Source organism: Mustelus asterias, chromosome 7 (assembly GCF_964213995.1).
Source record: "Mustelus asterias chromosome 7, sMusAst1.hap1.1, whole genome shotgun sequence".
Lineage (NCBI taxonomy): Eukaryota > Metazoa > Chordata > Chondrichthyes > Carcharhiniformes > Triakidae > Mustelus > Mustelus asterias.
This window is the reverse complement of record NC_135807.1, coordinates 56,693,891-56,720,252: the sequence shown is the minus strand read 5'-3', so window position 1 is coordinate 56,720,252 and position 26,362 is coordinate 56,693,891. Positions and strand designations below refer to the sequence as shown.

Genomic DNA, 26,362 nt, shown 5'->3' with positions numbered 1-26,362 from the left:
CGATCAGCAGCTCAGTGATGGAAAGCGTCGTCAATTGTGCTATCAAATGGCACTTACTCAGCAATAGCCTGCTCACTGATGGTCAGCTTGGGTTCCACCAGGGCTGCTCGGCTCCTGACCTCATTACACCCCTAGTCCACACATGGACAAAAGAGCTGAACTCAAGAGGTGAGGTAAGACTTCCCTTGGCATCAATGAGCCCTAGCAAACTGGAGTCAACAGAAACTAGGGGCAAAGCTCTCTCTTGGTTGGATCCATACATAGCACAAAGGAAAACGGTTGTGGTTGTTGGAGGTCAGTCACCTCAGTCCCAAGACACCAATGCATGAGTTCCATGGGGTAGTGTCCTCGACCTAACCATCTTCAGCTGCTTCATCAATGAACCTCCCTCCATCATAAGGTCCGAAGTGGGAATCTTTGCTGGTGACTGCACAATGTTCAGCATTATTTATGACTCCTTAGATCCTAAAGCAATCCATGCCCATATGCAGCAAGACAACGTTCAGCCTTCAGCTGATAGTGGCAAGTAACATTCATGCCACACATGTTCAGGAAAAGACCATTTTTAACAAGAGAGAATCCAATTGTCTCTCCTTGGCATGCAATGGCATCATCATCTCTGAATTCCCCACCATCAACATCCAGGGGTTACCATGGACCAGAAATTGAATTGGACTAACCATATAAATACTGCAGCTACAAAAGCAGGTCAATGGCTGAGAATTGTCCCAAGAGTACCTCCCCTCCTGACTCCTCAAAGCCTGTCCACAATCTATGAGGCACAAGTCAGAAGTGTGATGGAAACTCCTCACTTGCCTCAATAACTGCTGCTCCAAAAACACTCAAAACTGGACACCATCTGGCACAAAGCAGCATGCTTGACACCATCGACTACCTCCCAACACATGCTCCCTCCACCACTGATGCAGTGTCACCAGAGTGTACCATCTGCAAGATGCACTGCAGAAACTTACCAAGGCTCCTATAAATGCAGCTTCCAAACTCGTGACCTTTACCACCAAGAAAAACAAGGACATTGGATGCAGGGGAAAACACCATCACCTGCAAGATCCCTTCCAAGCCACATGCGATCCTGACTTGGAAGTATGTTACCATTCTTTCACTCTCCTTGTGGGTGTACCTACACCTCATGGACTGCAGCAATTCAGGAAGGTGGTTGACCAGCACCTTCCCAAGGACAATTAGAATGGGTAATAAAATGCTGGCTGAGCTAGCAACACTAACGTCCCACAAAAGAATTTTTTAAAAAGCTCCCATTTACTCACTCTTTTCCCAGAGGATGCTTCTGTGCGCTGACAGCAGCCCACCTGGATGTCAATTGAGGTTGTTACTTAAGCAATTAGCAGAGATTTGAGGAGAATTGGAATTTTACCAAAGTCGCAAATGACTCTCTGCTTATCTGCAACTCATCAACTCACAGGAGGAGAGGGCACAGCAGGTGGCCGGAGCACCAAGAAAATAATATGCAATCTGTCATTAAAGATTAAAACTTGGTCAGAGGCTTGCAGTTGCATGATTATCTCCTGGAGATGACATCACAATGCAGATGATGAAAAAATGGCTGCCATTTCTTTCAGTCGTTTCACTCCATTTCATCCTGGTCTCTTTTGTCCTATTCACTCCTGCTGTGCTCTCACTGAGGAGAAAGTGAAGGCTGTCGGCCGCATTTGTAATCACACCCTTGTTTTGCTCTCCACATCCTCAAATAGTCCTTCATCTCTAATTAGATGGCAATCTCGGGCAGTTTTTTTTAATGAGGCCTCCTGGAATACTGTAACAGCTGTCCTCCTGTTGTGCCAAGTGGGTTCACGACCTGAAAGCTTTCCTTCCATCCAGAAGGACACAAAATTGTGTAAATTCAGCCCATAAATTCTCCTAGTTTGAAATTTTGAAAGATCATATAAATAATATGAGGTATAGTTGATAGTAAAATAGAATGATGATCTGAAGAAAAATCAATGAAAATATAACTGGATTGGAATGGCAAAAGTTAGAAACCCCTTGATACCTTCCAAAGGAAGAATAAATACGGGGAGGCGATTTATGCTCCAACATCTCATCTCACATAATTCACGTTTCTAGAAATTATACAAATTTTCATTCAGCAACATTATTCCATCATGATCAGTACCGTTGCTATTCATGACATGGAACCAAGCAAATGTTGCAAACTGAATAATTGGGATATCCATCTTCAAGTAAACATGCAAGAGTCAAATAGTTCAGTGTCAATTTAACAGAGAAAGGTTATTTCCTAACAGCTGCTTTCAATTAACACTGCTGAATTATTTGTGAGCACATTGTCTGCTGCAAGCCTTTTTTCAAATATGGCATACATCTGAAATGTGCTTGGTTAATTTGTTACAATTAACATGGATAAATGGGCCATAACTTTCTGTGGCATTGTATCCCAAAGATGTACTGGGGACCACCCCCACCCCCTGCCATGAATTTCCAAGGTAAAGATTGAATAGCAAGTGACTAAGTTCAAACCTCCTTTGGGGAACTGCTATGCAATGGGAACCATCCAAAAGTGTGATTTAAATAGCAAGCTTCAGATGGTTCCGACTTTACCTTGAAAATACTTGAATTAAAAAACTTCTAACTTCTGCATCCCCTCCCCCATTGGACTCTCTTCTCTGCCACTTGCCACCACCCCCACAGGACTCCTCCCATCCCTGTTGTCAATTCATAAAAAACTAAGAGTGGCCTGCAAATTTCTGTTACCAACAACACTGTTATAAACAAATTACCTATTATGAATCCATGATTAAAAGCTAGATACAGCAGTATTACACAATCCATACACCACATTATCCCAGTCTTAGCTTTCTCGTTAAGGTGCACTCACTGGTAAAAGCAGGGTCAAGAGTCTCCCTACAGTCAGATAACTACAAGATTGTCATTGTTCTGTGATGTATATTGCATTGATTGTCCGAAAATGCAGAGTCAGGGAATTTTAAAACAAGTAAAAAATAAGAAGTATTGCAAAGAAGTAACATATTCATTTTAGAGTGAGTATTAAAGTCCATAAAAGCACTGGAGCGTTTTAATCTATAAGTAGCATTTTCCAATTTGAGTTTAAAAATTGAGAAAATAGGCTTAACACAGCTTTCTTTTTTTTCCCCCCCCCAGAGCAAATGGAGGAGATGTAATAATTCAATATGCTGAAATAAAGTAGAAAGAGATTCTGATGGAGTAGATGACACCACCAGAACATCACATACATCAAGACATTATTATAATGCCCTGAGATTGTTCATATGCTCTTTGTCCAGAGACTATGCATCAATATACGTGTGACATCTCAAGATTACATTGACTACTTACATTTAAGCAATGTTGACAAATTTTAACACTGGAAATACAAACCCATGGAGTTCTTGGAAAAACTACAGCCTTGCCTTACAGGGTTATTGAAGTGACACATCGAAGAATTAACTTTTAAGTAATCAATTCAAATGACATTAAAATCGCACCGTACCTCTACATTATCAATGTTGTTCTATTGCACTGTACATATGGGACAATGCATAATAATCTCATGTGGTCACTAAGGAATTTAAGATGAAGGTGCAAAAAGAAAACAAACAAGAAACTCTGACGTCTTTAACTGCAGTGCAGTAAGGCTGCAGAGATTCCAGGTTCGCAACTTCGCCAAAAACATCAGTTCTTTCTTCGGCCATACCCTATCTATGTACCACATTTCATTAAAAGCTATCCATTGGTTTTTTGAGATATATTCTTTACAATCAAACAGATGAGTGGAATGAAAACCTTACTTCCGCCCATTTGCAGTGGCAGAGGTAATTATCACATTGTTCAAACAATGAGCCCAATCTTTTTGCAGGGCTTAACAGGGAATTAGTATGCAAATCTCAAGTTTTTAAAATTAATTGGGAAGCAAAGGGTCAAGTATGTTTGAGTGAGATAAACCGACAAGGAAATTGTAAAGATTTGCAACTCATGCCATACCCCTTCTACTCCTATATTTATATTGGCATCGGTCATGAATTCAGTCAAAATGGCAGTTTAACATGGAGAAGCTGGTGGCATTGATCAAAATTCTCCCTCCTTAGTTTGAGCAACCTTGGTGTTGGATGAAAGCAAAAAGGCAAACAGAATGTTATGCATGATAGTATCATGTCTTAAACATTCCCAAGGATGTCATTTGTGCATGCCACTAGTATACATCCTAATAAGTGTCTAAATGTTGAAACATTTTATATAGAAAAGTTAAACTAGAAAATTATATTTCGAGGTACAAATTGTATCTTTTAGAATGGTTCACCTGAATGAACCAGTCACTATGATCGGCCAGACCACTTGGAATTACATTCCCTATGGCAGCTTAAAGGACAGTTGTCACTTACGAAATGTCAAAGGTATAGATGATATTTTGCAAAATGTTTGGAAAATTTAAAGATAGGATGGAAGAAAATAGTTGCAGAAGGGTCAAATTATTTGGATCAGCATGAAAGTACATCAGCCTCGACCGCCTTCCTTAAGCAGGAAACTGCGCTGTGGTAGAAACCTAATGCACCCATTTATCCCAGAAAGTCATCAACTTCTTTAATCTGTATCTTGGTGGCAAACTCAGAGGGATCTATCAAAGCGATCAAGCAATACTGCAGCCACATGGTTAATGATAATTGTTCAACCTCTGCCAGACAGCATTTGGACAAGGTCTGTCCTGTGTCCTAGTCAAATAGTGACCTTGGCTTCCAGCTTTTGAAAATTAAGATAAACTCCATGCCCCGCCTGTTGTGTGAACTGCCTCCACAAGGACACAGGAATGTTTCCATGCAAATGGCCTGCAATTACAGGGACATGGGGGCACTCCTGACACAATACTAAGTGAAGAAATGCCTTAAAAGGACCCGTTAACCTTCATCAAAAACTTCACAATGGTTTTTTAAAATTTGTTTACGGGATGTGGATGTCACTGCCTAGGCCACTGATTGCCATCCCAAATTGCCCTCGAGAAGGTACTGGTGAGTTGCCTTCTTGACCCGCTGCAGCCCATGTCATGTAGGTCCACCCACCCACAGTGTTAGGGAGGGAGTTCCAGGATTTTGATACAGCAACAGTAAAGAAATGGCAATAGAGATCCAAGTCAGGATGGTGGGTGGCTTGAAGGGGAACTTCCAAATGGTGCTGTTCCCAGATATCAGCTGTGCTTATCCATTTCGATGGTAATGGTCATGGGTTTGGAAGGTGCTGCCTGAGGAGCCTTGCTGAGTTCCTTCAGTGCATCTTGTAGATGGTACATACTTCTGCCACTGTTTGTTAGTGGGGGAGGGATTGAATGTTTATGGAAGCAGTACCAATTAGGCAGAGTTTGTTCTGGATTGTGTTGAGCTTCTAAAGTGCTGCTGGAGCTGGATTTGTCCAGAAAAATGGAGTGTATTCCATCACATTCCTGATTATGCCTTGTAGACGGTGGACAGATTTTGGGCAGTCAGGAGTTGAGTTACTCGCCACAGGATTCCCAGCCCCTGACCTGCTCTTGTAGCCACAGTATTTACATGGCTACTTCAGTTCAGTCTCTTGTCAATGACAATCCCCAGGATGCTGAAAGTGGGAGATTCAGCAATGGTAATGCCATTGAGCGTCAAGTGGTTAGATCCTCTTTGGAGATGGTCATTGCCTGACATTTTTGTGATGCGAATGTTACTTGCCACTTGTCAGCACAAGCCTGAATATTGTCTAGGTCTTGTTTACATAATCAGATCCCGATGATGAAATGTGTTTCCCAACCAAAATGCCCGCAGTGTCCCAAATAAGTATTCACTCTGTTGAATGCCAGATCCCGATGTAGTGCAAGGTCGACACCCGACAGGCCAGCCTTCTGGGAATGATGGACCAGGTCCCTGACAAAATGGGTTGACCAACTCAGGACCATATAACATTGGTCAGGGTAGATCATGTGGGCCTGAGTTGAACAATCTTACAGCACAGCACGCAGGAGAACAAACATGCTGGTGACAGACAGAAACCAATTCTTAAGCAAGTGGAGACGCCTCTCTTAAGCAACTGGACAGTGACAGCATTCTCTACCAAGAGGGGCATCTCCCCAGTTGCCAGACTATCACCCAGGACATTCAAGTAGTCCTCTTAGTTCTCTCTCCCCCAAGTTATCACAAACATCTTGTGGAACTCAACAGCTAGCCTATCCAGCCCCAGGGACCTTTCCATTGAGAGCTGTCAAGGGCACCTGTCAGCTCTGCCAGGCTAAGCGGAACACCCAGTATCCTCTGGGTCAAATTTTGACAGGTTGTCCCACAAAACATTCTGCATCCACATTGGACAAATCGGGAAAGAACAAAGCAACATAGTCTGTGTAGGCCTGACCACTGATGTACTGCAGATTCAAGACCAGGGATTCATTCACCAGCCAGCAGTCCCTATGGCTGCTGACTTGCCCCTTGCAATTTTTTCAGCTTTTTTTTCAGAAGATGGGGAAGCCACAGTCCAGGTCTTTGAGGAACTGGGTCCAAAAGTCTTATGAGCCTGCCATTCAAACTTGATAAACTGCAGGTCCTTAAGCACGTCCTTCTTTTCACTGTATACCTTTTGCAGGGCAAGGTATTTGATGTCCCGACCAACAGGGAATCCAAGTCGAGCATCTCCTGTTCGACTGTCCCACCCTGGTCTTCTGCCCCCTTGCTTACCCCAGAAGATACAAGCATGAGCACTGCCACGTTCCACCATAGCCTTGAGAGGAAGACCACGGCTTGCTTTTCCAATTGGCCCAGAATCAACATGACACATCCTGAGCCACCTGACCTCTGGCTGCAGGCTATCAGAATGCCAGTATTGTGCCCCACCCACATGGAAGAGAACCAGCTCCAACTATAACATGCAGCAGCCTGAGCATGACAGCAGCTGCACGCACGTCACTGGAATGCAGGAAACATACACCTAAGCAATTCACAGGCACTCTAGGACCTCCTCCTCCAGACTCCATCAAAGTGCAATTGCTAGAGTTGGGGTGCAAAATTTCCAGTCATCCACCAAGTCAAAGGATTCAGCAACGTCCCTCAACTACCCCATCTCCGTCAAGCAGTGTGGGGAACCGGAGTGGTCCCTTGCCTCAAGGGTACAATTAAAACTCCTCTCTCCACCCCCACCACAAGGGTGATACATTCATTGGTGTTAGCCAAGATCAGTGGATACATTTTCAAAGAAGCACACAGATGAGTGCCAGCTTGGGGACCGTCTTGCATGTTAATGAGATGAAGTGGATGGCCCACAGCAAGAGGTGAAGCAAACGTGGAGGCAAGCTTATCCATGTAGATCTCTCCTTCCCATTCCAGGAGCCACAAAGTTTCATTTCCTGAACAATGTGGGTTTTCTGCAGAAATAAAACCTTCTCCACCCCTTCCATAAGAAGTTGAGAAATCTATGGTATGCCTCTCTGTTACCTTTGACATTGAGGCGGGTTTTGGTTTTCATCAAGGCAAGAGTTAAGTCCAACCACTACTTTCACCCTACTGTGGGGAGGAGCAGAGTTACTGATGATCTGTGCAGAGTTTGCATGTTCTCCCCGTATCTGCGTGGGTTTCCTCCAGGTGCTCCGGTTTCCTCCCACACGCCAAAGATGTGCGGGTTAGGTTGATTGGACATGCTAAATTGTCGCTTAGTGTTCCGGGATGCGTAAGCTGGAGGGATTAGCAGGGTAAATATATGGGGTGACGCAGATAGGGCCTGGGTGGGGTTGTTGTCAGTGCAGACTTGATGAGCCGAATGGCCTCCTTCTGCACTGTAGGGTATCTATGATCCTCAGCGGGCCAGCAAGGAACACTTTGAGCCAGTGCAGCTCAATTTGGCTCACATCCTCACTCATGCCTGCAGTTTTTACAGCAGAATAAATGGACCCAACCGCAGCACCAGCTTCAACCATCGATTGAAGGCTAACAGGATTTTGTCACTGTTACAATTATCTAGTTTATAAGATTATTATACTTACTATTACATCTAACTTCAACCTTATTTTGTGACCTCAATGTGTTGTCATCATCAAATCTTAAGAGTACTTTTACATTCCTTAAACTTCCATCAATCCTCAATACCGAGTGGACCAATTGGTTACACATATTCCTGAAGTGCAAGTGCTATCCAGCATTGTTCAGTCAAAAGAGTCAGTGACTAACACATCCTTCAAACGGCTAAAACTGCTTATGACCTGTAAAATTAAGCAGATTTTGGAATGGTCCACATACTGGACGCAGCTAGTAATACAAAATCTGTTTATCATCAATTCCTCTATTCATTGCTTCAATGCAGAATGTTTCAGTTGTTCCATATGTTTCCCAGGAATTTCTTTCAAGGAAGCAGACAAGTAATTCAACAGGTTCTCCCTCTCTTCTTGGAGGAAAAACAATGCCTCTTCAGTCATGACATTACTCATGTCCACATATCCATTTTATTCATCCACGCTCATGAGCCAGATTCTGAGAAGACTGGAAGATAGTCATGCCCAGACAATTTGCACATCCCTTCTACCATTTTCGGCAGGGAGCCGGGTTAGACCATAAGACATAGGGGCAGAATTAGGCCACTCGGCCCATCGAGTCTGCTCTGCCATTCAATCATGGCTGATTTTTTTTCTCATCCCCATTCTCCAGCCTTTTCCCCATAGCCTCCGATCCCCTTATTAATCAAGAACCTATCTAGCTCTGTCTAAAAGACACTCAATGACCTGGCCTCCACAGCCTTCTGTGGCAAGGAGTTCCACAGATTCACCACTCTCTGGCTGAAGAAATTTCTCCTCATCTCTGTTTTAAAGGATCGTCCCTTTAGCCTGAGGTTGTGCCCTCTGGTTATAGTTTTTCTACTAGTGGAAACAAACTCTCCACGTCCATCTACCCAGGCCTCGCAGTATCCTGGTAGTTTCAATTAGATCCCCCCTCATCCTTCTAAACTCCAACGAGTATAGGCCCAGAGTCCTCAACCGTTCCTCATACGACAAGCTCTTCATTCCAGGGATCATTCTGGGTTCAATTCTGGCATTGGATGACTGACTGTGTGAAGGTTGCATATTCTCCCCGTGTCTGCGTGGGTTTCCTCCGGGTGCTCCACAGTCCAAAGATGTGTGCGTTAGGTTAATTGGCCATGTTAAATTGTGTTAGTGGGACTAGGAAGATAAATACATGGGGTTACAGGGATAGGGCCAGGGGGGATTGTTGTCGGTGCAGGCTCGATGGGCTGAATGGCCTCCTCCTGCACTGTAGGGGTTCTATGATTTCCACAAATACTACTAGTATTGCTAATTTTTTCAAGCCTTTTTCCAACCTTCAGGCACCAACCCTCTAAAACCATGCAAATTTCCAGAAAGCAAGTTGGCGAAATATAAGAACAGAGCCAATCTAAATGCAGTTATTTACAGAGTTACGCCTTGTAAGCAATCACCTCCTATCCCAACACCACACACTCCCCCACACCCACACAGTCTCCAATTATAGGGGCAGACGTTAATCACCAGTTCATGCCCAATACCTTCATACAATTAATATACAATTAGTACAGCACCATCCATTTGTATTATCAAGGTCAACAAAATAGTACAAAATGAACATCACAGATCGCCATCAAGTATCCAGAAGTAAAAGCTTAGCATTGCATACAGAGGCATTTTCCAATGCCATTGCCAGCCTACCAAAGAACCAGATACTACAGCAATGCAAACATCACATTTGATAATGTAACTAGCACTGTGATACTGGCTGTCAACTAGTCAAATAGGTACTATAATCATAGATCATCAGTGGCTGCTAACTGTACTCAGCTAATACTGAGATGTTCTTATATGCGTAGTAATGTACAATCATGCTATCAAAAATTCTTAAGATATGCCAGTTTATGCAAATTAAATGTTGATGATTATGATCAAATTAAAGTCTAAATCATAAAAAGACAAATGTAGTTAAATTTCACGGTTTAGTCATGCATCCGTCTTTGTACTCACTCAAGAATTATTGCTGACAAATTCATAAATACCTTCAAGACTAGGTTATGCAGAAAGGTTTCAGGGAGACTAAGTCAGACCTCTGATATATTGGCAAAATATTTAAGGGGACAAGGATGATGGTGAAATGCCATTGAATAGCTTTCACCGAGAAGACAGAATCTATAGTCACAAATGGGTCATGTGGTCCAACCAGTTAAAATGGTGTTCATGCTCCACACAAGCCTCTTCCCATTCTACTTCAGCTAACTGTCAACACAATTTGTTCACATACTTATCTCGCTAGCACTTAAATGAATCTACAACACCTTTCTCTACTAATCCATGTGATTGCAAGTTTCACATTCTAACTACAGCCTGATAAAGAAGATTATCCACAATTTCTTGTTAGATTTGTGATAATCTTATGATTATGATCCCAAGTTTCGCAATCTCCCAGAAGAAGGAGCATTTCTTTAAGTCTGCTCCATTAATCACCTTCCCAGCTACGAGCTGTGCTTGCTGTTCTGATGAAAAGTCATCGACTTAAAAGGTTAACTCTTTCTTTCCATAAATGCTGCCTGACCTGCAGAGTTTTTCCATCATTTTCAGTTTTTATTTCAGGTTTCCAGCATCCACAGATTTTGCTTTCATCTTCTTGTTGTCATGCTTTTTGGTCGCATGTTTGCCATTGTAATTTGATGTGTAAACACTTCCTTGCTACATGCTAAAGGAGGAATAGGTTGAGTTGACCATCATTGTTATTGGCAGTATTTAGAGTGAGGAAGTCAAACAGTGACAAAAGAATAGGCACAGCAGTTTGGGAGTAATGAGACCAAATACAATGAGTGGAGGTGATGGAAAAAATGAGAATGAGAACGTAAGTATTGTACATAGATGAAAGGAGTAAGGAGGAGTTAAGGAGATCACAGGGCAACATACTTGCAACCAAAAGGTCACAGGTAAACTCCCATTCGCATTGTTTTGCTCAACCATCCTGCACTCATGCTGGATGCTCCTGTCCAATCACGATTCGAAAACAGTCCAACAGTCTGATCAGATTCCTATCCACACCTATCCTATACTCTAAAACAACTCTTCATCTGTTACAGGTCACTTCATCAAATCTTACAGCTCCCACAACAACAATCACGTGCCCCAAGAAGCCATCACAAGTTTTCTACTACCAAGTGCGGTACAACTATCAGAAAAATAGCAACCTGCAAAAAGTAAATTAATTAGTTTGTTGTACCTTGTTGCAGGAAGTGTGCTGACCCTAGTAAAGAATACAGATGGCTCTACATCCACATGAAGCCCCAAAGAGAGATTCCTGTAGTATCCATCAATGTGGCCTGGTCCACCAGAATACTTGAAGTTCAAAACGGCTTCTAATGTCTGAAAAACAAAAATGATATTCAAATATTTGTTGTATGCACTCATTTCAGCAATCTAATTTACCAGTCATTCGCCAAGTAAAATCAATTAGCCAAATAACACCCTTAGTCCCAGCATGGACAAAAGAGCTGAACTCAAGAGAGTCAGCGAGAGTGTCTGCCCTCGATATCAAGGCAACACTTGACTCAGCGTAACAGCAAGGAGTCCTACCAAAATTAGGTAAATGGGAATCGGGGGAAAAGGCTGCACAAGTTGGAGAAATATCTACCATAAAGATGGTTATGATTGTTGGAAGTCAATCATTTCAGTCCTAGGACATCACTGCAGGAGTTCCTCAGGGAAGAGTCCCAGGCCGAACCATCATCAATGATCTTCCCTCCATCATAATGACAGATGTGGGAATGTTCATCAATTATTGCACAATATATATCACAATTCACACTCCTCAGATACTGAAGTAGTTCGCGCCCATATGCAGGAAGACATGGGCAACATTCAGGCTTGGGTTGATAAGGGGCAAGTAACTTTCACGCCACACAAGTGCCAGGCAATGACCATCTCCGTCAAGAGAGAACCAAATCATCATCGCATGACTGTCAATGCCATTACCATCATTGAATCACCCACTATCGACATCCTGGGAGTTACCACTGACCAGAAACTGAACAAGATTGGCCATATCAAGATCTCGAAGAGCAGGTCAGAGGCGGAGAATTTTGCAGATGATTCAGTTCCTGATTCCTCAATGCCTGTCCACTTTTGGAACATAAATGGGGAAATACCAAGGGCATATTTGAAGCGAACTGCAATTATGATGTGAGATTTTAATCTGTATATTGATTGGACAAACCAAACCAGCAAAGATAGCAGAGAAGAATAATTTATGGAATGCATCAGGGATTGCATTTTAGAGCAGTACGTTGAGGAACCTACCCAGTGACGGGCTATTATAGATTTGGTATTGTGTAAAGATGATTAATAAAGTAAAGTTTATTTACTAGTCACAAGTAAGGCCTACATTAACTGTGAAATTCTCCTAGTCGCTGGAATAAGGGATCTTGTGTTAAGGATCCCATAGAGAGTAGTGATCACAACATGATAGAATTTCAAATAAAAGTTTGAGGGTGAATGTCATAGGTTCATAACCAGTGCTTCAACTTAAATAAAAGCAATTATAATGGTATGAGGGAGGAGTTGTTTAAGGTGAAAACAAAAAGGGAAAATGCTGGATAATCTCAGCGGGTCTGGCAGCACCTGTAAGAAGAGGAAAGAGCTGACGTTTCGAGTCTGGATGACCCTTTGTCAAAGCTAAAAGGCATAGAAAGTGAGAGATATTTATACTGTAGCATGAGGGAATGAAAGATGAGTCATAGCCACAAAAACAAGGGGAAAGGCTACTAATGGCAGTCCATAGAGAGAATAAGTGGTGTGAATCGCCAAACGGCAGAGAAGCTGAAATCAAAGGGTAAACTGTGACGGATGAAGATGTGAGCAGAAGGGGGGAGATGGGTGAGAGAGTGGCAAAATTGATAAAAACGGGGAAACGGGAAGCAAAGTGGGCATAACATATTTAGAAAGATGCGGATTAATCCAGGATAGTCAGCACGGATTCGTGAAGGGCAAGTCGTGCATCACAAATTTGATTGAATTTTTTGAGGAGGTAACCAAGTGTGTTGATGAAGGTAGGGCAGTTGATGTCATATACATGGATTTTAGTAAGGCCTTTGATAAGTTCCCCCATGGTCGGCTTACGATGAAAGTGAGGAGGTGTGGGATAGAGGGAAAGTTGGCCGATTGGATAAGTAACTGGCTGTCTGATCGGTGTTGTTAAACTTCTGTCTGATCGAAGACAGAGGGTGGTGGTGGATGGAAAATTTTCGGATTGAAGGCAGGTTGCTAGCGGAGTGCCACAGGGATCAGTGCTTGGTCCTCTGCTCTTTGTGATTTTTATTAATGACTTAGAGGAGGGGGCTGAAGGGTGGATCAGTAAATTTGCTGATGACACCAAGATTGGTGGAGTAGTGGATGAGGTGGAGGGCTGTTGTAGGCTGCAAAGAGACATAGATAGGATGCAAAGCTGGGCTGAAAAATGGCAAATGGAGTTTAACCTTGATAAATGTGAGGTGATTCATTTTGGTAGGAGTAATTTAAATGTGGATTACAGGGTCAAAGGTAGGGTTCTGAAGACTGTGGAGGAACAGAGAGATCTTGGGGTCCATATCCACAGATCTCTAAAGGTTGCCACTCAAGTGGATAGAGCTGTGAAGAAGGCCTATAGTGTGTTAACAGGGGTTTGGAGTTTAAGAGCTGTGGGGTTATGCTGCAACTGTACAGGACCTTGGTGAGACCACATTTGGAATATTGTGTGCAGTTCTGGTCACCTCACTGTAAGAAGGATGTGGAAGCGCTGGAAAGAGTGCAGAGGAGATTTACCAGGATGCTGCCTGGTTTGGAGGGTAGGTCTTATGAGGAGAGGTTGAGGGAGCTAGGGCTGTTCTCTCTGGAGCAGAGGAGGCTGAGGGGAGACTTAATAGAGGTTTATAAAATGATGAAGGGGATAGATAGAGTGAACATTCAAAGACTATTTCCTCGGGTGGATGGAGCTATTACAAGGGGGCATAACTATAGGGTTCGTGGTGGAAGATATAGGAAGGATATCAGAGGTAGGTTCTTTACGCAGAGAGTGGTTGGGGTGTGGAATGGACTGCCTGCAGTGATAGTGGAGTCAGACACTTTAGGAACATTTAAGCGGTTATTGGATAGGCACATGGAGCACACCAGGATGATAGGGAGTGGGATAGCTTGATCTTGGTTTCAGATAAAGCTCGGCACAACATCGTGGGCCGAAGGGCCTGCTCTGTGCTGTACTGTTCTATGTTCTATGTCATAGATGATTTACATAGATAATTTGCAGTTGGGGACCAAATGCAGTGTCAAAATTCGCAGATGACACTAAGACAGAGCAAAGTGTGCAGAGGATGCTGAAAGTCTTTTAGAAATAGAAATAGAAACCCTACAGTACAGAAAGAGGCCATTCGGCCCATCGAGTCTGCACCGACCACAATCCCACCCAGACCCTACTCTCATATCCCTACATATTTTACCCACTAATCCCTCTAACCTATGCATCTCAGGACACTAAGGGGCAATTTTTTTTAACATGGCCAATCAACCTAACCCGCACATCTTTGGACTGTGGGAGGAAACCGGAGCACCCGGAGGAAACCCACGCAGACACGAGGAGAATGTGCAAACTCCACACAGACAGTGACCCAAGCCAGGAATCGAACCCAGGTCCCTGGAGCTGTGAAGCAGCAGTGCTAACCACTGTGCTACCGTGCCGCCCCTCATTTTTGCCAAGGGATATAGATAGTCTAAGTGAGTGGGCAAGGGTCTGGCAGATGGAGTACAATGTTGGTAAATGTGAGGTCATCCATTTTGATCGGAACAACAGCAAAATGGACTATTATTTAAATGGTAAAAAATTGCAGCATGCTGCTGTGCAGAGGGACCTGGGTGTCCTTGTGCAGGAATCACAAAAAGTTGGTTTGCAGGTGCAGCAGGTAATTAAGGCAGCAAATGGAATTTTGTCCTTCATTGCGAGGGCTGGAGTTTAAAAACAGCGAGATTATGTTGCAGCTGTACAAGGTGTTGGTGAGGCCACACCTGGAGTACTGTGTACAGTTTTGGTCTCCTTGCTTGAGAAAGGATATACTGGCACTGAAAGGGGTGCAGAGGAGATTCACTCGGTTAATTCTGGAGTTGAAGGGGTTGGCTTATGAGGAGAGATTGAGTAGACTGGGGCTATACTCACTGGAATTCAGAAAAATGAGGGGAGATCTTATAGAAACATATAAGATTATGAAGGGAAGAGATAAGATAGAAGCAGGGAAGTTGTTTCCACAGGCAGGTGAAACTAGAACTAGGGGGCATGGCCTCAAAATAAGGGGGAGCAGATTTAGGACAGAGTTAAGGAGGAACTTCTTCACATCAAGGGTTGTGAATCTGTGGAATTCCCTACCCAGTGAAGAAGTTGAGGCTACCTTATTAAATGTTTTTAAGGCAAGGATAGATAAATTTTTGAATTAAAGGAATTAAGGGCTATGGTGAACGGGTAGGTAAGTGGAGCTGAATCCACGAAAAGATCAGCCATGATCTTATTGAATGGCGGAGCAGGCTCGAGGGGCCAGTTGACCTACTCCTGCTCCTAGTTCTGATTTTCTTATAAAATAGGAGGAAAGAAAAATAAAGACAATAAAGAAATAAAAGGTAAAGAACAGTTAAAAATGAAATAAAATGAAAACAAGGGGATTGAGCTAATCATCTGAACTTGTTGAATTCAATGTCGAGACCGGAAGGCTGTAATGTGCCTAGGCAGATGAGATGCTGTTCCTACGGTTTGCATTGACCTTCACTGGAACATTGCAAAAGGCCAAGGACAGACATGTGGGCATGGGAGCAGGATCGTGTGTTAAAATGGAAAGCATCCGGAAGGTCAGGGTCCTGATTGCGCACAGACCGAAGGTCCTCAGCAAAGCAATCACCCAGTCTACGCTTGGTCTCTCCGATATAGAGGAGACCACATTGGGAGCAGTGAATGCAATAGACCAAATTGAAAGCGGTGCAAGTGAAACGCTGCTTAACCTGGAATAAGTATTTTTAACCTTGGATGGTGAGCACAGAAGAGGTAAAGGGACAGGTGTTATACCTTCTGCAACTGCATGGGAAGATGCCATTGGTGATGGGAGTTGTGTTGGGGATAGTGGAGAAATGGACTAGGAGGGAATCCTAACGGGAATGGTCTCTGTGGAATGCTGACAGAGGGAGTGAAAGGAAGATGTGTTTGGTGGTGGCATCACGCTGGAGTTGGCGAAAAGGATTATGCTTTGCATGAGGAGGCTGGTGGGGTGAAATGTGAGAACAAGGGGGCTCTCTCCTTGCTCTGGAAGGGAACGGAGGGAATGAGGGTCATGGTGTGGGAGATGGACCACACTGTTGAGGGCCCGGTCAATAACTGTAGGTGGGAAACCACGGTTGAGGAAGAAGGAGCACATATTAGAAGTACCACTTTAGAAAGTGGCATCATCGGAACAAATGCGACGGAGGTGAAGGAGCTGAGAGAAAGAGATGGAGACCTTACAAGATGTAGGGTGCGAAGAGCTGTAATCCAGATAGCTGTGGGAGTCAGTGGGCTTGTAATGGATATTGGTAGATAGTCTATTGCCAGAAATGGAGACAGAAAGGTTATGGAAGGGAAGGGAAGTGTTTGAGATGGACCAGGTGAAAGTGATAGAGGGGTGGAAACTGGAAGCAAAATTGATGAATTTTTCCAGGTCCAAACGAGAGCATGAAGCGATTGTCTAAGGTGAACTGGTTGAATAAGTTAAGATAGAAGTCAGTAGATGAGCAGTGGCAGATATTCAAATAGCTATGCAAAATGCTCAGCAGGAGTTTATCCCAATCAAAAAGAGGGATTCCACAAGAAAGAGGCAAAATCCATGGCTAACAGAGATCATCAAGGATAATGTTAAACTGAAAAGCAGGATATACAAAGTGGCAAGGAATTGTGATAGACCAGAAGTAGACTAGACTGGTAAGTTTTTAGGGTCGAGCAGCAAAAACCTAAAAAACTCATAAGGGAGAAAATGAATTTTGAGAGAAAACTTGCATTAAAACAAACAGCAAGAGATTGAATTGATAACAACAGACAAAGAAATAGCAGATTTGCTAAATAAATTTTTTGCATCAGTCTTCACTGTGGAAGACATTGCAAGTATCCCCTTAAGGTATCAGATGGGCTGATTTCAAATAACATGGTAGAACTTCCAAAAATCCCATTCACAAGGGATAGAATAACAGAAACTCAAGGGGCTGAAGACGGACAAGGGTTTGAATGGAAGTGGCTGGAGAGATAGTGGACCCATTCGTTGAGATTTTTTGTTACTCGCTAAATACCGGGAGGGTAAAGAAGATTGGAAAACAACCAATGTGACACCCTTGTTCAAAAAGGGAGAAAGGCAGAAGGGAGGGAACAATAGGCCAGTTAGTTTAACATTTAAGTCCCAGGCACTCATCACTCTGTGCTTGCTAACTCACAATGGTTCCTGGTTAAGCAGCATTTCAATGTTAAAATTCTCATCCTGCTCTTCAAATACATCCATGGCCTCACCCTCCCTATGTACTCTCCTCCAAGATACCTGCCTTCATTTAATTCTGGCTTCTTGAACACCCGCAATGTTAATTGCTCCATTAGTGGCGCTGCTCCTAATCTCATGTTGTTTCTTCAGTTTTACTGTTGATCCAGTTGTGGGGCTTTTAATCTACATGTCAATATTTTTGAAGTTGTTAACTTGTTGTTTTTAATTTTGTAGTTACTATGTGTGGCCTTTTAAAAAAATCTGCCTTCCCACAGAATTTTGTTGAAATTTAAGCTTCTGATTTTATCTACATTTGCTGAGCAAGAGAATATGAAGTAGCGAAATTAACAGGCACTGTTGAATCTTGCTTTTTTGTTTATAGACATATAACTAAACTTAATAATCCCTCCAAACTAATTTCCCAATTACCTTAAGAACCAGGATAATAGCAGACCCTCAGATTCACAAGTCATTCAAATTTGCAGCAAATATCAATACCCAATTTCTTATGTAATTGGACTTGTGGCAGTCCAAAAATATTCAGGTTAGGTGGATTGGTCATGCCAAATGGCCCCTCAGTGTACAAAGGTGTATAAATTAGGTGGATTAGCCTTGGTAAACGCACAGGGTTATAGGGATAGGGCCTGGGTGGAATGCCCTTTCAGAAGAGTCAGTGCAGGCTCGATGGGCCAAGTGGCCTCTTTCTGTTCTGGAGGGATTCTCTGCATCAAAAATAAAATATTCTTTGGTTAACTTCCACAAATGCACAACAAGTTTCATTTCAGTGCTGCACAATTTTAGAAATGATTCAATTTAATTAGATCTACTATTTTTAAAAGACCTTATTTTCTATAACTAGGACTTTATTGAACTAAGTAAATCAATAATTAACCTCAGGAATATAAGCAATTATTCTCTCCTTTACCCCCAGTTTGTAAAATGCAAAATAATTATGACTTCTTAAAATATATTCAATACATGAAAGAATCATGAACTGACAGGCAATTAATATGGCTGATAAAATGATCTATCATAAGAAAAAATATTCATCAAAAGTACTGATTCCATATTTAAATTGTGGGAGATGAGAACATCAGCACAATTAAAAGGATGGACACAAACCACTTGCCAGTTCTAAATCATGGACTTGGCCTTCTGGTAAGGAGGCAAGCACTTCAGTCAGTTTGAACTAAATGTATTTACATCTGATTTAAAAGCAGTATTCCGATAGCTGAACATAATAGGTCTTAATTCAGCATACAGGATTCAATTTTGTTTGATTGACCTGGTTACCAATTGCAAGATACAGATACAAAGCTTCAAAATAAATACATTGAGGAGCTGCACAGAGTTGGAGCACGAAGGCTCTGTGCAACAAAATGCTATGATATGGTTCAGATTGCAATTGGCACACGATGATTGTTGATCTCATGTGCAATATCACAAGAAGTACAAAAAAAACAAACAGAAAATCATCCTGAAGTGCTCTCACATGTTGCCTAGCATCCAATAATAAAACTGTGTTGGGGTATGGGAGCCATATCCAGACATCTTCTCACTTAGAGATGGTCCATGATCTAATGGGGGAACAAATAAGGGAAAACCTAACCACTGCTTCCACTTTTAAAAAATGACATCTTACAGAAAGAAAAGTTCTGTATGCTGAGCTGGGAGAATCTACTAAACGGAGGGACTTGTTAGACAGATTGACAACGGGATGTTGGTGAGTATGTGGATTTGATGCAGAGGACGAAGGGATTGCTTAGTGATTTAAAATGAATAGCAGTTATATAAATATGTAAATAATCTGAGACCAACGTTGGAGAGTCGAGGAGCGTAAAACCAGCAACAGACCACAAAACTATCAGAAAAAAAATCTGAAAAACTGATGTTATAACCAGGATGGAGGATAGAACCAGGAATAACAGGCAAGCATTTGACGGTCTGTTGTTATGTTAGTTTAAAGATAAAGTATCTACCTTATTGGTTCGTGTTTTTAAATAGTTGGTATTTTAAGTGGTTAGGGTTTTAGTCTTTTAGTGTTAGCTGATCATTTAAAGAGCCTTTAAGCTGAAAAAAAACTTGAATAAGTAAGTGGACATGGTAGGACACTAGAGCCAGTCACATGTATATTCAGTGCCATGTGGGAACTCTACCAGTGGAAAACCACGTTGAATCACTGAATTATTGAAAAGTGGGCTATTTGGCCTGACGTATCCATGAGAGCCCTCTGTCATGGCAACATCTAGTCACTGCAATATCTTTCCTGCTGATTTATTCTCAAGATAATTATCCAATTCCCTTTTGAAAGCCATAATTGAAGCTGATTCGAAGCACGTGCTGCATAAAAACATTCTCCCTCTCATCACTGTTAGCTCTTTTGCCAATCATCTTAAATCAGTGTGCTCTGCTTCTCTTCCTTACGCCAATGGGAAAAGTTTCTCCCAACCAACTCTGTCCAAATCCTTCATGACTCTGAGCACCTCAATAAAATCTCCTCTTAATCTTCTCTTCTCCAAGGAGAACAGTCCCAATTTGTCCAATTTATCCATGAAACTGAAATTCCTCATCCATGGAACCATTTCTTTAAGATCATAAGTAGGAACAGGAGTAGGACATTCAGCCCTTCAAGCCTGCTCCACCATTCAATAAGATCATGGCTAATCTGATTGTGGCTTCAACTCTACTCGCCTCCCATTACATTCAACTCCTTTATCAATCAAAAATCTGTCTAACTCAGCCTTGAATATATATTCAATGACCCAGCCTTCACTACTCTCTGGAGGAGAGAATTCCAAAGACTAACGATTATCTGAGCAAAGAAACTCCTCTCCATCTTCATCTTAAATCCGTAAATATTTTATGCATGTAGTCTAATGCCTTCACATCCTTCTTAAAGGATTCAATACTAGTGATAGTACCTGGGTGAGCACTTGACACATCATAACATTCAAGGCTATGGGCCAAGTGTTGGTAGATTTGGATTAGGTGGGAGTTCAAGTGTTTCTCACATGTCGGTGCAGATTCAATGGGCCGAAGGACCTTTTCTGCACTGTATGATTCTATGGCACAATATTCCAGGTGAGACTGAACTGGTGTTTTCTCAAGATTCGTAATAATTCCTTATTTTTATACTTTATATCCCTATTTATGAAGTCCAGGATTCTCTATGCTTTATTAATCACTTCCTCAACCTGCCCTGTCACCTTCAATGACTTATGCCCATATACTGCTTGGACTCTCTACTCCTGAATCCCCTATAAAATTGTATCCTTCCAATATTGCTTCTCCTCGTTCTTCCTGCTAGATTGAATCTTTTCTCTGTACTATGTATCACTGGCCTGTAGCCACGTGTCTGCCCATTAGACCAGTCACAAAACCTTCATCTATTTAGATCTTTCTTGAGGAAGTGCTGAGCTGCCCAAATATTCGTCCCTCCCTCCCAGGAGTAACACTAGATGAGACTGGGACCTTAGGAGTGTCGCCATTGCACCCCAACCCCCACTTCCCAGTAGCTGTTGTTGCAAAATCTGTGCCACATGCATGCCAATCATTCGAATTTTAGGCAGACAATCCTAGGGTTCAATTAGCATTTGCTAGCATAAATCAGCACAATTGTGCATCCCCATGTCTCTGCTCCTGAATACAGTCATTAAAACATCCAAGAGGTCTCGACTCCTAATGGATTCGAACCTCTATATACTGTAAGCAGGAATTCACAGAAAAACAGGGACTGCTACCTTCTTTAAATGCAAGAAACAATCCTATTTATAAAGAGAAGGAATTTGGTGCAATCAGTCCATTAGCCTCTGACTTGGATAAGAATAGATGTGGAAAAACAGATGCCAAAGGGAAGTGTTACAATACATTACAAAGGGAAGGGGCACAAGATTGGTAAAAGAAATGGAAAGGACGAAATGTATCAGAAAGGGAGGAGGAAGAGTGCATAGCAAGGGAAAAAGAAGGATCAGACTGCATGGCAGAGCCAGGGAGGACAGATTAAATGGTTGGGGGAAAGGAGGAAGGAGAATACCTGATGAAGGGAGTGAACAAAATATAAGAGAAAGAAATAGAGCTGTTGAATTGTATTAGAGCCTATCCAGAAGAATACAGTTGTGCAAAATCTTAGAATAATATTGTCAAAACTATCTGCTTCTCAGCACTATGTTGAAATAGACTTCAAATGTACCTGGATATACTTGTTGCTCAAAGCTATTAACCTGTCAAGTATACAGATAACCTAACCATAAAATATTATTGCCAATTTAAATGAATGTGCATAATGAACAAGACCCTGTTCCATATTATGTAAAACCCAGCTGGTGCCTAGTTATTGTGCTACATTTAACCTAATGCTTGATTGTGTAATTATTGAAACTCAACCATTTAATAATATCTGCCTGAATAATTTGTGTATATTGAATGCCTGATCTGAAGATGGTACTAATCATGTTACCGTCAACGTATTAATCAAGTGATGGTAATTCATGTGCAACTGTGCCTTGACATTTCTGATGACTTTGACAAGAGTAACTTGCTAATTTACTCAGTCATGTGGAGTGTTCCAGCTGTGATTGGTTTGGTTTATATAGATGTACACAAACATCAGACAGTTTAAATGAGCTGAATTTTTGGTACATAATAAACCTTCGGTTATTGATTTGATGTGGAGTTGAAGGAACAGCTTCATTTGATGTCTCCAAATAACAATTCTTACATGGCCTATAGAATTGCCACCAAAGCATGGTTACAAAATTAAAAACAAAACATTAAGGACAAAACATAAGCAACTGTTTAAAGTAGCTATTCAGGGAGAGACTATGGGCGGGATTTTCCAACCGCGATTGCTCCGAAACCGGAAAATCCCGCTGGAGGTCAACAGACCTTTCCATGGTCCACCTCTCGCCTGCTACGATTCCCGTGGCAGGCGGAATGGGAAAATTCACTCCTATATTTAAATTTGAATTGTAAATAAAGAATAAAAAGACCATATGGAAAGGGCAAGGAAATTGTATTGAAACACCAGCATGGACACTGGTGCAATAGGTTCCCTAGTGTGCTATAATCTCTTTTGCAAGTGCGTAAATGTTTTTGCACTAATCATTGTGCATAAGCAAGTAGAATGAGACCACCACATGATAAACCAAAATTGAAAAACAGAATTGAGACAAAACAGCTGCAATTCCTTGGGTATCTTAGAAAATTGACCAGTGATAGATTTCCTTTATTTGAAATCGGCACATCAGTGGCAACATGGGCAACCGTAGTACTGATGATGGATTAATGCGATCAGAGAAGACTAGATGGAAGGTAGCTGGGGCTCCTGACTGCACAGCAAAAAGATAAATGATGTTCAGCTCTCAAGAGATCTCAACGAAAGCAAGCTCGAGCCAAAAATATATGACAGATCATGATAATGATTCTTATACGTAGAATGCTGCTTTCTTTTTTAAAAGTTTATTCATGGGATATGGGCATCATTGGCAAGGCCAAAATTTATTGTCTATGCCTAACTGCCCTCAAGAAATTGATACTGGGTCGTAATCTTGAACGACTGCAGTCTGCTTGGTGTTGCCATGCCCAGAGTGCTTCAAGGTTTGACAATCAGAGATGAAGGGACAATTATATATTCCCAGGTAAGGATATGTGAAACTAAAAGGAGAACTTGCAGGTAGTGGTGGTCCCATGTATCTGCCGTTCTTGTTCGACGAGGTGGTAGAGGTTGCAAGTTTGGAAAGTCCTATCAAAGAAACTTTGAGGATCTACTGAAATGCATCTTGTTGATGGTGCACACTGCTGCCATTTTTGGTTAGTGGTAGAGGAATTAGCTGTCAAGCTTTGTCCTGGATGATGTTGAGCTTCATGAATGTTGTTGGAGCTGCTCTCATCCAGGCAAGTGGAGAGTATTCCATCACACTCCTGATTTATGCCTTGTAGATAATCAAAAAGCTTTGGGAATTCAGGATGTGAATTACTCACCTCAAGAAAACCCAACATCTGATCTGCTGTTATAGCCACAGTATGTGTATGACTGGTCCACTTTTATGTCTGGTCAATGGTGCCCCCGAGGGTGCTGATGTAGGAGATTCAGTGATGGTAAAGTTGTTGACTATCAAGATTTTCTTTCTGTTATTGGAAATAATCATTTTGGTGATGCAAATCTTACTCGTCATTTAGTATCCAGGCCTCAATGTTGTCCCAAGTCTTGTTGCATGCAATTATTGCAATTATGGACAGCTCCAGTACCTGAGGTGTTTCAAATGGAATTGAGTGGGTGTAATAGTCAGCTAACATGATTGGCCTTCAACAATAATTTTGCTTTTTAATTTGATTTGTAGTCACATGCATTGGGATGCAGAGAAAAGTATTGTTTCTTGCACGCTATACAGACAAAACATACCATTCACAGAGTACAAAGGGAAGAAGGAAAGGTGAGGGTGCAGAATATAGTGTTACAGTCATAGCTAGAGTGTAGAGAAAGATCAGCTTAAAATGTGGTAGGTCCGTTCAAAAGTCTGATGGCAGCAGGGAAGAAGCTGTTCTTGAGTCTGTTGTAGGTGATCTCAGACATCTGTATCTTTTTCCTGACGGAAGAAGGTAGAAGCAAGTATGTCCGAGGTGCGTGGGCCCTTGATTATGCTGGCTGCTTTTCCAAGGCAGTGGGAAGTGTAAATGGAGTCAATGGATGAGAGGCAGGTTTGCATGACGGACTAGGCTACGTTCACAATCGTTTGTAGTTTCTTGTGGACTTGGTCAGAGCAGGAGCCATATCAAGCTGTGTTACAACCAGAAAGGATGCTTTCAATGGTGCATCTGTAAAAATTGGAGAGAGTCGTAGCAAACATGGAAGAATTTCCTTAGCCACCTGAGAAAGTAGAGGCGCTAGCGGACTTTCTTAACTATAACGTCAGCGTGAAGATACCAGGACAGATTGTTGGGGATCTGAGCACCTGGACACTGAAGCTCTCGACCATTTCCACTTCATCACTGTTGATGTAGACACGGACGTGTCTTCCACTATGTTGTCTGAAGTCGATGAGATCTCCTTCGTTTTACTGACATTGAGAAAGATTATTGTCATCACACCAGTTCACCAGATTCTCTGGGCAGGATTTTACGGCCTCGCTCGTCCTGAAACCCCAAAATCCCGCCTGAGGTCAACAGACCTTTCCATAGTCCGTCCCTCGCCCGCTCAGATTCCTGTGGCGGGCAGGGTGGTATAATTCCGGCCCCTATCTCCTTCCTGTACTCCATCTCAGATCTGACACACTACAGTGGTGTCATCATCAAACTTGAAAATGGTGTTGGAGCCGAATTTGGCACAAGTGTATAAGGAGCATAGTAAGGGGCTGAAGAGACAGCATTGCGGGGCACGGGCATTGAGGATGATTGTGAAGGAGGTGTGTTACCTATCCTTACTGATTGTGGTCTGTGGGTTAGGAAGTCAAGGGTGCAGTCGCAAAAGAGCCGCCGAGCTCTCGGCCACAGAGTTTGGAGATGAGTTTGTGGGGATAATGGTATTGAAGATGGAGCTGTAGTCAATAAATAGGAGTCTGACATATATATGTTTATTATCCAGGAGTTCCAGGGTTGAGTGAAGGGTCAGGAAGATGGTGTTCGCTCTGGACCTGTTAGAGCGATAGTGAACTGTAGTGGATGCAGGCAATCTGGGAGTCTGGAGTTGATGCGTGTCATGACTAACCTTTCGAAGCACTTGATAATGTTGTGAAGTTGGATAGAGTAATTGTAGATTGGGAGGTAGGAAGTTAAAATTTGGTGTTTGTAAAATTGTAAAAGGTGGCGCTTTTTCTGTGCTTAGAAATTTAAAATGCAACTACATAGAGAGCCCAAACTGAAAGATTTGTATCGAGAGGCCAAGCAACAGTTTTCAGCTAGACAACAGGCTTTTGAATTTAGCCAATCAATTTGGATCAGGCATTTAGATACCAAAAACCTATTGAATTTAAATCCGATGGTTTTGACGAGCGAGAGAGCGAATCGCTGGCTTTCACAGCTTCATCTATGTCTTAGAGAAAGCACCATCTAGATAGCAAAGGTACCAAAGAAGAAAGAAGTTCCAGATAGAAGAATCAACAGAGAAGGCCCAGAATATTCCGTAAGACACTGGTTGTAATTTATAGAGTGACTAAATTCCATTTTGTTAATGAATGGGAATTGTATTTAGTTGAACAGCATAACATTAAAATTGTGTTTTATTCGGGAATAGTTAATAGAAGGGATTTATTCGGTTTGTTAATAGTTTAGTTAATTTGGCTAATTTGTTCACTGTTAGATAAATTGTTACGTGTTGATTTAAAAGTGAGCGTCACAGATTTATTTTGTATTTAACCATTAGAAGTTGCTGAAGAGAACATAAGAACATAAGAAATAGGAGCAGGAGTAGGCCATCTAGCCCCTCGAGCCTGCCCCGCCATTCAATAAGATCATGGCTGATCTGACGTGGATCAGTACCACTTACCCGCCTGATCCCCATAACCCTTAATTCCCTTACCGATCAGGAATCCATCCATCCGCGCTTTAAACATATTCAGCGAGGTAGCCTCCACCACCTCAGTGGGCAGAGAATTCCAGAGATTCACCACCCTCTGGGAGAAGAAGTTCCTCCTCAACTCTGTCTTAAACCGACCCCCCTTTATTTTGAGGCTGTTGCCGAAGTTGCCGAAGACCCAGTCACACCACTTCACACACACATTTTACAGATTATAAAGTGAGGGACACCTCTTTGGGCGTTTGGGTATTGGTTCTCAGAGGGGGGAATCAACCTATGCTTTATACCAATAATGTTGGATGTCAGAGCCACCAGGTGATAGTTATTACTACATGCTGCCTGGCTTCTCAT

At 42.2% G+C, this 26,362-nt stretch overlaps 1 protein-coding gene across 1 annotated transcript in view; it reads right to left on the bottom strand.

Moving 5' to 3' along the window:
- Positions 1-26,362, bottom strand: part of trappc9 (trafficking protein particle complex subunit 9) — a 353,332-nt gene that overhangs the window by 72,528 nt on the left and 254,442 nt on the right. The window contains exon 18 of the mRNA XM_078215491.1: positions 11,223-11,365. Within this exon, the coding sequence (XP_078071617.1) occupies positions 11,223-11,365 (143 nt within the window). The remainder of the gene's footprint in view (positions 1-11,222; positions 11,366-26,362) is intronic.